Source organism: Scyliorhinus torazame, chromosome 2, assembly GCF_047496885.1.
Source record: "Scyliorhinus torazame isolate Kashiwa2021f chromosome 2, sScyTor2.1, whole genome shotgun sequence".
NCBI lineage: Eukaryota > Metazoa > Chordata > Chondrichthyes > Carcharhiniformes > Scyliorhinidae > Scyliorhinus > Scyliorhinus torazame.
The window spans coordinates 331,296,971-331,315,632 of record NC_092708.1 but is presented as its reverse complement, the minus strand read 5'-3'; the positions used below and the strand labels follow the sequence as shown (position 1 = coordinate 331,315,632).

Below are 18,662 nucleotides of genomic sequence, written 5' to 3'. Positions count from 1 at the left end.
GGCATCATGGTAACGTTCAAAAGCCTCCACACATTCACGTTCAACTGTCTCCCCTTCACAAACCCCGTCTGGTCTTCATGGATGATCTGCGGCACACAATCCTCGATCCTCGTGGCTAAGACCTTCGCCAGCACCTTGGCATCTACATTTAGCAAGGAAATTGGTCTGTAAGACCCACATTGCAGGGGATCCTTGTCCCGCTTCAGGATCAAGGAGATCAGTGTCCGGGACATCGTCGGGGGTAAAGCCCCCACTACCTTGCCTCATTAAAGGTCCTAATTAACAGCGGGCCCAACAGGTCCATATATTTTTTGTAGAATTCGACCGGGAAACCGTCCGGCCCCGGTGCCTTCCCCGCCTGCATGCTTCCTATCCCTTTGATCAGCTCCTCCAGCCCAATCGGGGCCCCCAGTCCCGCCACCAGTCCCTCTTCCACCTTTGGGAACCTCAATTGGTCCAGGAAATGGCCCATCCCTCCCTCCTCCCGTGGGGGCTCTGATCGGTACAATTCCTCGTAGAAGTCCCTGAAGACCCCATTGATGCCAACCCCACTCCGCACCACGCTCCCTCCCCTGTGCTCAACTCCCCCGATCTCCCTAGCTGCGTCCCGCTTCCGAAGCTGATGCGCCAGCATCCGGCTTTCCTTTTCCCCATACTCGTAGACCGCCCCCTGGGCCTTCCTCCACTGCACCTCCGCCTTCCTGGTGGTGACCAGGTCGAATTCGGCCTGGAGGCTGCGCCTCTTCCTCAACAATTTTTCCGCATACCTCCTGTCTACCCTCACCATCTCCCCCACCAGCCTCTCCCTCTCCCTCCGCTCCTTGTGGGCCCTAATGGAGATCAGCTCTCCCCTCACCACCGCCTTCAGTGCCTCCCATACCATCCCCACTCGGACCTCCCCGTTGTCGTTGGTCTCCAAGTACCTCTCTATACTTCCTCGGACACGCTCGCTCACCTCCTCGTCCGCCAACAGCCCCACCTCCAAGTGCCACAGCAGGCGCTGGTCCACCTCCTCCCCCATCTCCAAGTCCACCCAATGCGGGGCGTGGTCCGAAATGGCTATTGCCGAATACTCTCGCTATCAGCGCCCTACTCGAACAAAGTCGATTAGAGAATAAACCTTATGGACATGAGAAGAATGAAAATTCCCTAGCCCCCGGCCTTGTAAATCTCCAAGGGTCCACCTCTCCCATTTGGTCCATAAATCCCCTCAACACTCTAGCCGCCGCCGGCTTCCTACCCATCCTAGACCTGGAGCGATCCAGTGCCGGATCCAACACCGTGTTAAAGTCTCCCCCCATTATCAGGTCCCCCACTTCCAAGTCTGGGATCCGACCCAACATACGCCGCATAAAACCCGCATCGTCCCAGTTCGGAGCATACACATTGACCAGTACCACCCTCTCTCCCTACAACTTACCACTTACCATTATGTACCTACCGCCATTATCTGCCACAATGCTCGACGCCTCGAATGACACCTTCTTTCCCACCAAGATCGCCACCCCTCTATTTTTGGCATTTAGCCCCGAGTGAAACACCTGACCTATCCACCCTTTCCTCAGTCTTACCTGGTCTGCCACCTTCAGGTGTGTCTCCTGGAGCATAACCACATCCGCCTTAAGCCCCTTCTGGTGCGCGAACACGCGGGCCCGCTTAACAGGCCCATTCAGTCCCCTTACATTCCAGGTTATCAGCCGGATCAGGGGGCTACCCGCCCCCCTCCCCCGCCGACTAGCCATGACCCCTCCTTGGCCAGCCACGCGCCCACACCCCACAGCGGCATACCCCCGTCTCAACCCCCCCCACTCACTCCAGCTCCTCCTTGACCTCAGCAGCAGCAACTCGACCCCCCCCCCCCCCCCCCCGGGCTAGGACCCATCTTAGCTGGTTTACTCCCCCCATTGCACTTCCGCAAGTCAGCTGACTCCTGCTGACCCCGGCCACTCCCGCTTCCCCTTCGACTCCTCCCATTGTGTGGCACACCCTCCTCTCCCGCTCCCCATCGACAGGCTCTCCCCCTCCGTTCTAAGCGCGGGGAAATGGAACCGCACCAGCACCGCCCGCAGAGGCCCGTTAGCCTTGGGCCTCCTCGCCAACACTCTTATGGGCCCCTTCCAGCTCCAGGGGCCCCTGGAAGGAACCCGCTCCCATCAGCGAGTTCAACATGGTGACCACATAGGCCCCCACGTCCGGCCCCTCCAGCCCCCCCGGGAGGCCCAGAATCCGCAGATTCTTCCGCCTCGACCGATTGTCCATCTCCTCGAACCGCTCCTGCCATTTCTTGTGGAGCGCCTCGTGCGCCTCCACCTTTACCGCCAGGCCTAAGATCTCGTCCTCATTGTCAGAGATCTTTTGTCGAGCCTCTCTGATCGCCACCCCCTGGGTCGTCTGTGTCTCCAGCAGCTTATCAATAGAAGCCTTCATCGGCTCTAGCAGGTCCGTTTTAATCTCTCTGAGGCAGCGCTGGATACCCTCCTGTTGCTCCTCCGCCCACTGCCTCCACGCTGCCTGGTCTCTGCCCGCCGCCATTTTGTCCTTCTTCCCTCCCTTCTTCTGTTTCACCACCACCTTTTTTGTCGCCGCGCTCCTAGTTAAAGCCATATACTGACGGGGAGCTTTTATTAACTCCTTCCCACACCGGGAAACGTCGAAGAAGTGCCCTTGGGGGCCCTGAAAAGAGCCCAAAAGTCCATTTTTGCGGGAGCCGCCGAATGTGCGACTTAGCTCCGCATAGCCGCAACCGGAAGTCTCGGGAGGGAATCCTTTTGGCAGTGTTCGCTTTACCAATCTGCCCCAAAAAGTCTGTGAAAACTCCTGGAAAAGGTCTGAGGGTAAGTTCCAGACGGGCGCTGCCGAATGCGCGACCTACTCCTCCATGGCCGCCACCGGAAGCCTCGTCCCCGCTAAACAGGGTTAAACCTAATTGGAGGGATTCAGACATGGATTTTTGGAAAGATGGGAATATATTTGGGAGGTGACAATTCATCACGGGAGCACCTCCAATTAGGTTTAACCCTGCCACAGCACCAAAGAGACTCTTCAATCTCAATTGGCATCCTGTGTGACTGTAACAAAGATAACATTCTCCCTTCCAACCCTTCTCCGCCATTGTCCAGCTGGGTGGGACTGGTCTCCCCTGATTCCATTCTTATTTATCTAAATGGAGCCAGCTTTTTTTCTCACTCGTGCACTGTTACTTCTGGTGCCCCCAAGGATCTATCCTTGGCCTTCCCACCTATTTCTCAACTACATGCTATCCCTTGACATCATCCACAAGCACAGCATCAGTTTTCACATGTTTGCTGATGGCACCCACCTGTACCTCACCACCGCCTTTCTCAACTCCTGCGCTGTTGCTAAATTACCAGACTGCTCATCAAACATCCAGTACTGAATGAGCAGAAACTTCCTCAAATTAGATATTAGAAATTGTGAAAGTGTGTGCATATTGCTGCTATGTTTCCTACATTGTAAAATTGACTACATTCAAAAGTACTTCATTCGCCGCAGAGTATTTTGAGACATCCAGTGGTCATGCTAATGTTGCATGGTTTTTTTCTTCGCTCATTGTTCCCAGTCCCCACTCCAAACTCCATTTCCCAGCTACCAACTCCATCCTCTTCCTGACAACAGTCTAAGACAAACCGGTTTGTTCACTATCTTTATATAATATGTGACCCGAAACGAACGGCTGCCACCTCCAAGGGAACCCCAACATTGACCCTCTTAAGGCAAACTTTATTTTCTCAAGACTGAGAAACCCAGCCATGTCACTAACCCAGGTCTCCACACTCAGGGGCTTCGAGTCCCTCCACATTAAAAGGATCCGAATCCGGGCTACTAGGGAGGCAAAGGCCAGGACATCAGCCTCTTTCACTCCCTGAACTCCTGGACCTTCTGACACGCCAAAGATCGCTACCTCTGGACTCGTCACCACCCGAGTTCCTAGCACCGTGGACATTGCCTTCGCAAACCCCTGCCAAAACCCTCTGAGCTTCGGGCATGCCCAGAACATGTGGACATGGTTTGCTGGGGTCCCCGTGCACCTCACACATCTATCTTCTACCCCGAAAAACGTGCTCATCCTCGCCGCTGTCATATGTGCCCAGTGGACCACTTTAAATTGTATTAGGCTAAGCCTGGCACATGAAGAGGAGGAATTGACCCTGCTTAGGGCATCCGCCCATAGACCTGCCTCTAACTCTCCACCTAGCTCATCCTCCCACTTGCCCTTAAGCTTCTCCACTGGGGTTTCCTCCGCCTCCAACAGCTCCTGGTAGATATCCGACACTTTCCCCTCCCCACCCAGGTACCGGACACTACCCTATCCTGTATCCCCCGTGGTGGCAGCAGCGGAAAAGCCGGCACCTGCTTTCTCAGGAAGTCTCGCACTTGCAAATATCTAAAACCATTCCCTGGCGGTAGTTTAAATTTATCCTCCAGCGCCTTCAAGCTGGGAAAGCTCCCGTCTATAAATAGATCCCCCATGCTTCAAATTCCTGCCCTCTGCCAGGTCTGGAACTGGATTCCCAGATAGCAAAAGCTCTTCCCTACCATTCTAAGCGGCAGCTCTCCCAGTCTCTCCTCCTGCCCTCCAGCCTGAATCACGAACATTTCGCTCTTCCCCATGTTCAATTCATACCCCGAGAAGCTGCCAAATTCCCTCAAGATCCACATAACCTCTCCCATCCCCATCAGCGGGTCCAAAATGTACAACAGCAAATCGTCTATACGTCCTCACCAGCAGTGGGCTCAATATTCCTGAGAACCTCTTATAAAATTCCACCGGGTAGCTGTCCGGCCCCGGAGCTTTGCCCGACTGCATGCCCTCCAGTCTCTTGATAACTTCCTCAATCTCAATTGGGGCTCCCAGTCCCTCCACCAGGTCCTCCTCCACCCTCGGAAACTCCAACCGATCCAGAAATTGCCTCATCCCCTCCACCCCAGCCGGGGGTTCCGACTCATATAATTTACTGTAAAATTCTTTTAAAACTTTGTTCACCCCCCCTGGGTCCAAGACCATGTTACCATCCCTATTCTTCACTCTACCAATCTCCCTGGCCGCCTCTCTCTTCCTAAGCTATTGCGCTAACATCCTACTCGCCTTTTCCCCGTACTCATAAGCCGCCCCCTTCTCAACTGTTCCACTGCTTTCCCTGTGGTCAACAACTCAAACTCCGCCTGCAACTTCCGCCGCTCCCTCAGGAGCACCGCACCTGGGGCCTCAGCGTATCTCCTGTCCACCCGGAGTATCTCCTCCACTAATCTCTCCCTCCGCCCGTTCCCCCTTTTCCCTGTGGTACCGAATCAAAACTAGCTCCCCTCTAACAACCGCCTTCAGAGCTTCCCACACCGTCGCTGCAGATACCTCTCCCGTGTCATTTGTTTCCAGATAGTTCTGAATGGACTTATTCACCCACCCGCAGACGGCTTCATCCGCTAACAACCCCGATCCAATTTCCATAACGGACGTTGCCCTCTCTCCTCGCCCACCCGCAAATCCACCCAATGCAGGGCATGATCCGAGACTACAATTGCCGAGTATTCTATCCCCACCACCCTCGGTATTAGCGCCCTGCTCAGAACAAAAAAGTCTATACGAGAATAAACCTTATGGACGTGAGAAAAAAAAGAAAACTCCTTCGCCCTCCACCAGCACCAGAAACCTCATCTCCCGGGTCAGGTACCAGTTTAACACTTGCTCACCCTCCACTGGGCTAATATGCACCTCTGTTAACATTGCCTGCCTTCATCCCTTGTCACGGCTCATATGCTTCAAATCTCAATTGTGCTTTATGTTACTTCTAACATTGGCTACTCGAATGCACCACTGGCAGATCTCCCACCTCCTACCTCTAAACCTAAGATCATCCAAAGCGCTGCCGCCCATGCCTTAATTTTTACCAGGTTTGTTCCTTGTATCACTCCTGTGCTCGCTGATCTACATTGGCTCCCAGTCAAGTAATGTCATTATTTTGAAAATCTCATCTTTGTTTTCAAATCTCACCTTGGTCTTGCGCCTATTTATCTTCCTTAATCTTCACCAGCCCCACAACCCTCCCACTTATCTGGGCTCATATAATTCTGGACGCCTGAGCAGCCTCGATTTTAATTGCTCCACCAACAGTAGCTGTGTCTTCAGCTGCTAGGCTCTTTAGCTGTAGAAATCCCCCTCCTCCTTTCTACCCCGTTCTTCTCCTTTAAGATGCTCCTTACAACCGGACATTTTGATCAAATATTTGGTCACCTGACCTTATATGTGGTTCCGTGCCATGTTTTGTGTAATATTGCTCCTGTGAATTAAAGCACCTTGGGCCATTTTATCATGTTAACGGCACATTTCAAATACAAGCTCTTGTTTTTCCTTGGTAGGTTCATAATCTGATATCTACTTAAAATATTTTGTCAGCATTAAATATCATTATTATTTATTTCAGACTCAGCCAAGATTTAGCCAAAGATTTGGCAATCCTTGCGAGGGAGATTCATGATGTGGCAGGAGATGGTGATTCTTTTAGTTCATTACCACCAACATCAACCCTTGGCTCTACAATTTCAGCCAGGGAAGAGGTAAGATCAGTTTTAAACTACCCGCAATATCCTCTAAGCGATACAGATAAGTATATCAAAAATATAAGCCATAGTAAAATCATGAAGGTGCCTGTATTTTGTATATTAAAGGTTAGTCAATATTGGAGAGTCGCTAGATTTGTAACTAGGAAGAAGATAAATGATTTGTAATGCACAAATACAAAATTATTTGCACAAGGATTCCAGAAAAATGACACAAACGGCAGGTTTTTCGTTACTGATGAAGATAGTTTTAGCCAGGAAATTTTCAAAATTGACAGATTTGCCTTGGTTTAAAAGATCCTGAATTATGCCACTTTAGCTCCAGTGAGGTTGAGAGTCAGACCTGCTAATCCTGGCAGCAGATCCTAAGTGGCTATGGGCCAGGCAAGTGTTGAGGTGGGATGGCTACGAGACACGCTTTGGTTCCCTGAGACATTGTACCAGTTGTGATAAGAGCCATCAGGTCCTCCTGTCACCACCTCCCCCACCCACCCTCACTTGCTCTCCATGGTTCCTCATACCATTCATGGCAAGTCAAACCAATTCATGCCCTTAGCTACTCCCCATGGCGTCTCACACTCACCATGGAAAGTTATGCCTGCAGACACTCCCCATGTGCTCGCCATGTTAACTCATGTCCAGTCCGTGCCCTTGCCCAGTATGAAATATGTACATAAAGAGTGAGCCATATAATGAAAATGGCAAGTGGGGAATTGCTGAGTGGGGAAATGAAATCCATTAATTATTAAAAAATTTAGAGTACCCAGTCACTTTTTCCAATTTAGCATGTCCAATCCACCTACCTTGCACATCTTTTGTGTTGTGGGGTCGAATCCCACGCATACAGGGGGAGAATGTGCAAACTCCACACGGACAGTGACCCAGAGCTGGGATCGAACCTGGGACCTCGGTGCCATGAGACTGCAGTGCTAACCACTGTGTCGCCGTGCTGCCCGAAATCCATTCATAAATGTTCTTTAGAAAAGAACTGTTGTTCCTACAAATCAGATGTTAGTCACCGAGGCTTCAAACCCCCCCCACCCTTAATAGGCCCAAATAAATATTGAGGCACTGAGAAATTAGAGCATAGAAGGGACAACTTATTATGACCATATGAAGATGTCAATCCAGCAAAGTCAACAATTCACTTTATCTGTCAAAACAGAGCCCGTGCTGAGCTTATGCTTTTACTGGCCTCAGCTCCCAGCCAAACATTCTGGCTGATTGGCTGTGTACACAGTGCATACTGGGTGAAAAGGCATACTGGGTGAAGGGATGTAGAAGGGGCATGCATTGGCCCTGAATTGGGGTGGGTTGGAGGGTATGAAGAGCCGTGGGGGGTGGCTTGGGAGCAAGGGGAAGATCTTTTGAACTTGCCAAATCCAGACTAGGAGAAGCTGCCCTGACTACACAACAAATATAGTGGTTAAGAAGATGCCTACGCCTACAATGGAGCCAGCCACGTAAGGAGTGAGACTGAACCCTTGTATCGTGCCAGTAAAAGTTGCCAGTGCCAAGAATTGGGTCTTGCCCACCATTTTTAAGTGGCTCTGGAGTCATCCCAACTCCCTGAATACCAAGCCCAAATTCTCAAAACTTAATTAAGAATTAAGTGAAACCCTAAATTATGCAAAGCCTTGCTTAATAGTTTTCACCTGCTAACGCATCAATTATATTTCTCACTATAAAGCATTGTGTGACGCTTTCTTTTTTTGAAGTGAAACGTTTGCCAGTGCTTTGCTCACGTTAAAGAATTTTTAGTGTTGGCTGCTAATATATAATTCTTAAATGTGAGAAGCCATATGGGTGACTTTTATTTGCTAGATGTTTGTTGTGTTTGCTTTACTGTTGGACTTCTTTCTATTTGAAGAATTAAAGCTTCTTTCTAGTCAGACACTGTGTTTACACGTATGTTTCAAGTTTTGAGGCATTTTGGTTCCTTTTCGAGTGTTTCTATTGTTGAATTTTGCTAAGTTCTCACCAGATAATATGTTGTTGTCTCTTATTTAATTTTTCTTAAACTCAGATTCCAAAATCGTCATCACGGACATCCCATAAATCACAGGTGCATCATTCAGTTTCCACCTTTCATTAACAAACATGTGACTTCATATATATTTTTACGCACTTAAAACGCACGTGGTTAAACTAAGATTTTAAATGTAGTTTACACATTTTTTTAGTTGGTGCAGCACATTCCTGAAGCAAGTCTGAACTTCCAGAAGGTTCCTCCAGAATCTTCAGGAGTTAAGAAAGATTTGGATCAAAATATGAATGATAGCAAAGATCCAGGTTCAAAAAGAAGAAGTTGGAACAGAGAAGAGGTTATCTATGTTTTCTTTATATTTGCGAAATGCCATAGTTGCTTTTGTTTTTCAGAAGTGTGGGTGCATCATTTTATATGAACTACTGCAGTAATGGGCTATATTTGCAAGGCACTGTAAATCTAACTATATAATGTTTATTACAAAAGAATGTGTCATAATAAAATGTACATTACATGAAGCTTGAGTGTTTTGTAAATGGTATATCTGCAGCACAGTATCAGCCATCTATTTTAATGAAACAAATGCGATTAATCATGAAACATGCTAGAGAAGTGTAGAATGAGTGTAGTTATATATGTTAGTGTGTATAGATCTGATTCGAGTATACATATGATATTGATTTACCTTACATCATCAAAAGTAAAAATAATATATCACAGAAGGAGGCCATTCAGTCAGCAAGTCGGTGCTGGCTCATACAAAGAGCAGTCTAGTCCGTTCCTCTCACTGTCCCTCTTCCCATTTTTCTGTTTCAAGTATTCCCTTTTGAAAGCTACAATGGAATCTCTTCCCACCACCTTATCAGGCAGTGCATTCCAAATTCTAATTACTCATTGCAAACACCTTTTCCCAACAGTTCCCTCTGGTTATAACTTTTCAGCCTTTACAACTAGTTTCCTTTTATTAATCTGAACCTGGGGCAACAGGGTGGTGCAGTGGTTATCGCTGCTGCCTCATGGCACCGAGGACCCAGGTTCGATCCCGGCCCCGGGTCACTGTCCGTGTGGAGTTTGCACATTCTCCCCATGTCTGTGTGGGTCTCAGCTACACGACCTAAAGACGTGCAGGGCAGGTGGATTGGCTGAGCTAAATTGCCCTTTAATTGGAAAAAAGAATGAATTGGGTACTTTAAATTTATTTTTTTTAAATATTAATCTGAACCCTTCATGATTTTAAAAAGAAAACTATCAAATCTTGTCTTAGCCCTCTCTACTCGAAGGAAAGCGGCACCACCTTCTCCAGAAGCAAATGACCTCAGGTGCTGCAAATCTGAAATAAAAACTGAAAATGCTGGAAATACTCAGCAGTGGAGGGAGAAACCGAATCAATGTTTCAGTGAACTTGAGTCTGTTTCTCTCTCTGCAGATGCCTTCTGAACTGCAAAATATTCCAGTATTTTCTGTTTCTACAGTTTACTTAGGTAACTGTAATCCCTCATTCCAGAATTGTAGTTCTAATTGACCTCTTCTGTATCCTCTCCAAAATCTTCATGCCCTCTCTAAAGTTTTGTGCCTAAAATTGGAAATAACACACTAGCTAGGGTTGAACTTGTGTTTTATATAGGTATAACAGAACTTCCTTTATATACCCTGCCTACATTTCTAAAATCCAGAATGCCACATGTTTTCTTAACCACTTCTTAAATCTGTCCTGCCACCTCCAAAAACCGGAGTTTAAAAATAAGTTTTGCAGGTCTCTCTTGTTGCACCCCCTTTCAAATTATACCATTTAACTTATACTACCGATCCTCATTCTTCCGCCCAAAATGTATTACCTCACACTTCTCTGCATTAAATGTATTACTTACACTTCTCCGCATTGTTTTTCATCTGTCATATGTCTTCCCATTTCATCAATTTGTTGCCTATGTTCTCTTGAAGTCCATTACTATCTTCCTACCTGTTTACTGTGCTTCCACATTTTGTGTTATGTGTAAACTTAAAATAGTGCCCTCTACCACCAAGTCCGCATACTGAATCTTGGGGAATTACAATATACCACTGTCCGGTCTGGAAAAAAGTCAGTCTTCAAGTTTTATATTCCTTAACCAATATTGTGTCCATGCTACAAATACCACTTTCAGCCCGTGGGCTTCCATTTTGTTAACAAGTCTATTATGTGGTACCTATGAAATGCCTTTGAAAGTCCATATGCACAACATCAATTCACCCTTTCTGTTACTCTATGATGTGCAGAACGTATTGACAGATCTCTGAACTGTTTTTAAAATTAATTTTTAACATTGATTCTAAAACCAACGCCTGTTACAATAATAAAGCTACTTGCATGTCTGTATTAGCTTTATTAACTCATCCCATACCACAAAAGCTAACGCGTAGACATTTTTGAATTAAATTTTATTTTATTTCTGATTGAAATTGTATTTTATTTTGTGAAGTCTGGCCCTCAGTGGGCATGGGATGCTATTAAAGAGGAACTAATCAGTGTGTAGAATAGTTATATTCAGGCCGAATATTTATTTTGAAATGGCAACCACTGGTATGAGGTCCTGGAACTTCCTCCTTAACAGCAATGTGGGTGTACCTACACTACTTGGTCTGCAGCAGTCGAAGAAGGTGGCGCACCACCACCTGGGGCTGGGAAGTAAATGCTGGCTTTGCCATGAAACCCACATCCCAAGAACAATCTCAGAACAGCACTCCTCAACTGTGCAGTTTTCCATTTGTTGTACCAACCATCTGGCGACCACCAATTCATGCCAAATTCGAGATGCCTCCTGCCATTAGAGCTTTATAGGAAATAGACGGTGTGTAATTCAATTCCAAAAATCATCTGGACTGGATTTTAACCTAGATCACAGAAATGGAAACTATTCAATGTCGGAGAAAACCTCATGATTGTAATAATACAAATGTGCACACCGAACATACATTTTGAATTAATGCTTTTCATACATCTGTTTGCTTCTCTTTTCTGTCTCCATTCTCCGATTTATTTCAACTACTTTGTGTCTGACTGATATCTCTTAACTTATTCTAAATCCTCACAATTCTATTTGGCCCAGATTTGCAGGGCATCTCGCCATTTGCCCTGTTAGTTTATTTTTAAATTTAGACTACCCAGTTCATCTTTTTTTCCAATTAAGGGGCAATTTAGCGTGGCCAATCCGCCTACCCTGCACATCTTTGGGTTGTGGGGGCGAAACCCACGCAAACATGGGGAGAATGTGCAAACTCCACACGGACAGTGACTCAGAGCTGGGACCTCGGCACCGTGAGGCAGCAATGCTAACCACTGCGCCACTGTGCTGCCCTTGTGCCCTGTTAGTTGGACTTAATTTGCACGTTTAGGTTGTAAAAAAAAAAAAGGGCCTTTGAGCATGAAGTCACTGGAATTCTGAGCTGACAATAGTACATGAGGGTAGTGAGTATCTGGGACCCTTGTGACAATGGGACCAACAGTGTCTCTCTCTAATGAATAAATTTAAAGGATTGAGAAATAAGCAGAAGAAGGATTATGAAGATTGACAAATTAAAGTGGTGAATTGGAGCTGAATTAAAGCCGTGAACTCTATGTCTAGTTTGGTTTAGAATGATAAATGAAGAGTGGGAAACAGATTGCGAGTAAGGGGGAAAAAAAGGGACTTTGTAACTTTCGGAACAATTTCATGAAAATCATGGGGATTTCAAGGTGAGGAGGAGTTGTCACCAGATTAGTTAATGCAGAGCGCAAATCAGCTGGAAACCCATTGTGATCCGCAATTTGTGGGGTTTCTCCTCTTCATCACAAATTATTCGTCGATTTGAGTATTAATGATGGCATGCATCATTCCATTGCCATTATTTGTTTTCGATAAAATCTGGCCCACAATACTTTAATTCTGAATCACCGGAGGTCCCATCATCCATCCAAATGAAACCTGATGACCTTTGATTGCAAATTGACTTCAGTGACTTTTTTTTCGTGAAAATTGACCCCACTGTGGTTATGACCAGGTCATTCCTGAATGTGATTATTTGCATAGCAGAGTTAACACTATGATTATATAAGGAAGTACACCAAATATTACCAGTGCTAATATTAAGTTATGTTTCTAATCGTTCGTTAATGTTACAAGATTTCTGTCCAGTTCGGAAGACATTTATGATTAATTTATTTAAGAAATGTTTTGTACATGGTTAATGTCATTTTTATTTTAATATTAGAAATCTGCACATTTATTTTAATTGTCATACGTCACTGAAACAAGAGCGATTCATGTTATGGAATTTCCGCATGAATAACATGCCTTTCAAATATTTTGATTAACTAAATGGTCATGAAACCTCATGGTGGTGTATACAATTTTAAAATCTCCTTCACGGCTGAAACTATTAGTTTTTAGACTTTTTTTTTTTTAGTTACACGCTCCTTAGCTGAGAGATTACAATATCTTTTATATTTTTTAAATTTAACACCGCCGATATATCAACAGACTACAGTGAAGTATTCTTGTCCTGGTCGAGAAGTATTAAAAACATATTGGTAAGAATTAATCCTAGGAAATGGTCAACTGCTTACTTCCAGTGCAAAGCATAGATTTGAGAAGGGCTTACGAATAGGACCCAGACCGCACATCTGTACTACTACATTTAAAAAGAACATTAGAAGTTGATTAGCTTCAAATTTTCTTTTTTTTTTTTTTTTTTTACAGATTTTGAATTATTTCCTCAACCTCCTGAGAGAGGGAAAGATTATGGGGGTTATTTAAGTATATTTTAACACATTATACATTCAGGTGAACACATTAGGATTATTGCTTTTGGTTGCGCATTCACTGGCAACTTGAAGAGTCCCAGAAATTTGGCTGAATCGGGGTTATCAAGAATTCCCCTTTCTCGATTAATAAGAGGATGAAGGGTTATGGGAAAAAGACAGGAGAATAGGGATGAGAAAAACATCAGCCATGATTGAATGGCGGAGAAGACTCGATGGGCATATTGCAGCTAGTGGTTGTGCCAGCATATGCGTTGCAGAATGGTTTGCACTTCAGTAATCAAGCCCTGCTACCATAAGCCTGGGTTCTTCAGAGATTGTGAGGTGCATCATAGATCATGGATCATGGAATTTACAGTGCAGAAGGAGGCCATTCGGCCCATCGAGTCTGCACCGGCTCTTGGAAAGAGCACCCTACCCAAGGTCCACACCTCCACCCTATCCCCATAACCCAGTAACCCCACCCAACACTCAGGGCAATTTTGGACACTATGGGCAATTTAGTATGGCCAATCCACCTAACCCGCACATCTTTGGACTATGATTGTAACTTCATGAACTGAATTTTGGAATGTGAAGTAGAGACCAAAATGTAGGTAATAATTTGTACAACTGGACACCGCTCCTCCATTTCTCTTAGAGAGATATGGAACGTGTATAACATGTGTAGGGTCCAGTATGCTACATGTTTTCTCTTGAGCCAGCCCTCATACATTCAGTTGCAAGTGTTAACTGTTCGTTTATGGTACAATCTGGCCCAGTAATATCCTTGTTAGATACCATGAAAGCTATACCGTATTTTAAGAAACTATTCTCAATACATAAAATCCCTATCAAACTAAAACTTATCCATAATTCTTGGTAACTGCAATAATATTCTCTCTCAATTATTTGACTGATATTGAATATTTTTGTTTAAGATGTACTAAGCCTGTGTCACATTTTAGGTCATACTAGATAACCTGATGTGGAACTCGGTATCCCAGCTGTCTCAGTTCATTCGAGAAAATATGGAGCACACTGCAGCAAAGATAAAGTGAGTGAATAACTGCCCTGTTTGGTGATTTATTATTTATGTTCAGGAATTTTAGAGTTTTTAAGTGTTTTATATAGTTACAGATAATTATACTCCTCCAAAATTTGGGAGTGGCAGTGGTGTGCTGCCTCACACGCTGAGGACACGCATTCGATCTCGGCCCCGGGTCACTGTCTGTGTAGCGTTTGCATATTCTCCCCGTGTCTGCATGGGTCTCACCCCCACAACCCAAAGATGTGCAAGGTAGGTGGATTGGCTGCACTAAATTGCCCCTTAATTGGTGGAAAATAATGTTTTTTTAAATTTCGCCAAAATGTTATGACATCTTTTTTTTTTAATAAATATTTTATTGAAAATTTTTGGTCAACCAACACAGTACATTGTGCATCCTTTACACAACATTATAACAATACAGATAATAATGACCTTTTTTTTTATATAAACAAAAAACAACAAATAAATAAATATTAAATAACAAAAATGAAAACTAGCCCTAATTGGCAACTGCCTTGTCACAGGCTATACCCCCCCCCCTCCCCCCACCCCCCCCCCCCCACTAAAGTCCTGGGCTGCTGCTGCTGCCTTCTTTTTTCCCCCATCTATCTTTCCGCAAGATATTCGACGAACGGTTGCCACCGCCTGGTGAACCCTTGAGCCGACCCCCTTAGGACGAACTTAATCCGCTCTAGCTTTATGAACCCCGCCATATCATTTATCCAGGTCTCCACCCCCGGGGGCTTGGCTTCTTTCCACATTAGCAATATTCTGCGCCGGGCTACTAGGGACGCAAAGGCCAAAACATCGGCCTCTCTCGCCTCCTGCACTCCCGGCTCTTGTGCAACCCCAAATATAGCCAACCCCCAGCTTGGTTCGACCCGGACTCCTACTACTTTTGAAAGCGCCTTTGTCACCCCCACCCAAAACCCCTGTAGTGCCGGGCATGACCAAAACATATGGGTATGATTCGCTGGGCTTCTCGAGCACCTCGCACACCTATCCTCCACCCCAAAAAATTTACTGAGCCGTGTTCCAGTCATATGTGCCCTGTGTAATACCTTAAACTGAATCAGGCTTAGCCTGGCGCACGAGGACGACGAGTTTACCCTGTTTAGGGCATCTGCCCACAGCCCCTCCTCGATCTCCTCCCCTAACTCTTCTTCCCATTTCCTTTTTAGTTCGTCCACCATAGTCTCCCCTTCGTCCCTCATTTCCCTATATATATCCGACACCTTACCATCCCCCACCCATTTCTTTGAGATGACTCTGTCCTGCACCTCTTGTGTCGGGAGCTGCGGGAATTCCCTCACCTGTTGCCTCGCAAAAGCCCTCAATTGCATGTACCTGAATGCATTCCCTTGGGGCAACCCATATTTCTCGGTCAGCGCTCCCAGACTTGCGAACTTCCCGTCCACAAATAGATCTTTCAGTTGCATGTTATGACATCTTGACGGCACTATTGAGATTAGACTGGATGAAGCAGTCATTGCCCTGCCTTCATGGCTCATGAGTATAGTTTTTTTAATGTACTTTTCACTTATGAAAGAAAACTGAGAAGAGGGAATGTTGTTCTACAAGGTATTTACAGGCTGTTCTTCAATTGTTATTCATAGTTATTCCCTTACAAAGTTGCATTGCAAGTTCCTGAAGCTTATAATATTGTAACCATGTCTAGATAGTTCAGTAATTCATACACTTACTAACAGAAACTGTACTATGAGCCCTCACTGACACATATTTAAATTTGACTTTTCAATTGGTGTTTGGATACTTAATTTTACATGTTTTGCATCTTTTCCTGTTTTCCAAACCTCAATCATTTCCATGGCATGTAAGTGTTAGGAGAGACACTGAGTGAAGTAGAATATGGTCCCTCTCTCTACCAGCTCTTGCCTCTCTGTCGACCAGTCTGAGGAGGGCAATTTTTCTCCTTTTCTCCTTCCCCACTTGAGTGGCTGGATCTAATAAGGTTAAGATTTGAACGGTGAAATTTGAGTTGAAGCTCTGCTCAATTTTCTTTTGCGTTGTAGGCAATTGATGCAAGCCTAGTATAAAACCCCAGTTTTACATCCACTGCTGGACGAATTTGTTAAATTTCTTTGCATGTCCACTTGAATGATGATTTACGATGGGATACTTTTTAGTACTGCTATGTAGTAACTTTTTTTTAAATTTAGATTACCCAATTCTTTTTTTTCCAATTAAGGGGCAATTTAGCAACTTACCCTGCACATCTTTGGGTTGTAGGGGGGTGAGACCCATGCAGACACGAGAAGAATGTGCAAACTCCAGTGACCTGGGGCAGGGATCGAACCCAGGTCCTCGGCGCCATAAGACAGCAGTGCTAACCACTGTGCTGCCCTGGTGTGTAGTTTACTGTGTAAACTTTGATTTCGAAATGTCTAAATATTGCTATTATTAAGGTCTTGTGTAAAAGATACTTCTGTTGTTTTCTTTTAGAATTCTGTTCCAAAGCAAGGACAGAAATTGGGATGAAATTGAGGCCAAAATAAATTCTGAAAATGAAGTGCCAATTCTCAAAACGTCAAATAAGGTAATCTTACTAAAATGTAATGTTCTGTTTTCACATTTGCCCATGTCTATTTTATTCAGAGGAATAGCTGAAGCAAGATCTTAGTCCATGTCAGAGTTGCAAGCCTGTTCATGATCTGGGTTCCAACTTCATTTTCCAATACTGCATTTGTTCTCTATTACTTCCTTTGTGAAGATGCTGACGACTTCTGTTATTCCATTGGTGCTGGCCAACTCTGATACATCACCCAAATAATCATTTCAGTTTAGATAACCATTGTCACATCTGTTGTAGCTGTACTTGATACTTTCCTCAACTGACCTCTATCATCTGTGTTCCATTCCCTTAGTCAGCAGCCCAACCTCCACTGCGACTGAGATCAGCTGACTAAGCACTAACCGTTGATCAAATCTGTGGGCTTTCTGTTCTGTAGGATTCCGTTGCTTGATGCTTTAATCAACAAATTGTCAGGAGAGCTCCAAATGTTGCATATAAAAGGACTGGTGTATATTAATTAAAATCAGTAAAAATGTGATAATGGGCAATCGCTCTCCAAAACCTGCCTGCTTTTAAAGAAATCGGAGACAGAAGTAGCCATTTTATTTTTTAAGCACTAGACTATACATTTGAATATTATATATACTATGGAATGGCAAAGATAACAAAAAAAATGGTGGGAATGGCACACAAAAAGGGATGAAAGTAAGTTATTTTGAACACAATTATTCATGAAAACTAGTTTAGCCTTACAAACCGATCATTATAAATATTTATTTTGTTTTTTTAAGTATTGTGATTCCACATTGCATTGGGCTAATGCTGCATGATTTATTTATTTTATTCTTTCCTGGGATGTGAGCATTGCTTGCAAGGCCGGCATTGGCTGCCCATTCCCTCTCATTGCCTTTGGTCTGTTTAGCTCTCCAGGCCATTCCAGAGGCCAGTTAGGAGTCAACCACACTGGTGGGTGTGGAGTCACCCATAGGCCAGGCCGGTAAGAACGGCAGATTTCCTTTCCTGAAGGACATTAGTGAACCAGATGAGTTTTTAAACTAGAATTTTGATTCCCGATTTTATTAATTGAATTCAAATTCCACCAACATTACAACTGTGCCACCATCTCCTCTTGTAATGTCTCAATGGTCAGGGTATTTATTTACTTATTTTAGATACATATTTTAACAATTACTGAAGCTAAAATACTGAATAAAAATGTTGGAACTGTTTTATCAGTGTCCAATTTACAGACATCATTGTTACATTGAATTAAATAAAATCTGCGGCACAGATTTTATGCAGGTCAATTAGTTTATGCAATATTCTGTTCCATATAGAATACTTCTCCCCCTGTCATATCCTCCCTATTTCCTTGTATGTTCACGGGCCCAATTGATCTGGACCCATGGTTTTGACCTTGTGTTCAACCAGTTTGTCCATTTTTTTGATGAGGTAGCATGATGATGTGATGTGCGTGGGCTTCCAAAGTTTATTTGATAAAGTTGTCCGTCAGCAATGTTTTAGTCAGTGGAATAAAAGGGGAAATGGCAGTCTGGAACCAAGGGAGGCGGAATAGCAGGAAACAGCACTGTACGGTTTTTCAGGTGGGAGGAAGATGTACAGTGATACTCCCCGGGGTTTGTGTTAGAACTACTGCTTGTCTTGATTTTATCAACGATTTGGTCTTGGATGTACACAGTACAATTTCAAAATTTGCAGACGACCTAAACTTTGAAAGTACTGGGAACTGTGAGGAGGA

The 18,662-nt window shown here is 44.7% G+C and overlaps 1 protein-coding gene across 8 annotated transcripts in view; it reads left to right on the top strand.

Annotated features, from left to right (window-relative positions):
• Positions 1-18,662, top strand: part of cep170ba (centrosomal protein 170Ba) — a 95,180-nt gene that overhangs the window by 71,808 nt on the left and 4,710 nt on the right. For 5 of the 8 annotated variants that reach the window (XM_072489834.1, XM_072489838.1, XM_072489833.1 and 2 more), the window contains exons 14-18: positions 6,441-6,573; positions 8,603-8,641; positions 8,760-8,900; positions 14,288-14,376; positions 16,834-16,927. In XM_072489834.1, the coding sequence (XP_072345935.1) occupies positions 6,441-6,573; positions 8,603-8,641; positions 8,760-8,900; positions 14,288-14,376; positions 16,834-16,927 (496 nt within the window). The remainder of the gene's footprint in view (positions 1-6,440; positions 6,574-8,602; positions 8,642-8,759; positions 8,901-14,287; positions 14,377-16,833; positions 16,928-18,662) is intronic. The other 3 variants (XM_072489832.1, XM_072489836.1, XM_072489837.1) reach the window with 3 other exon arrangements.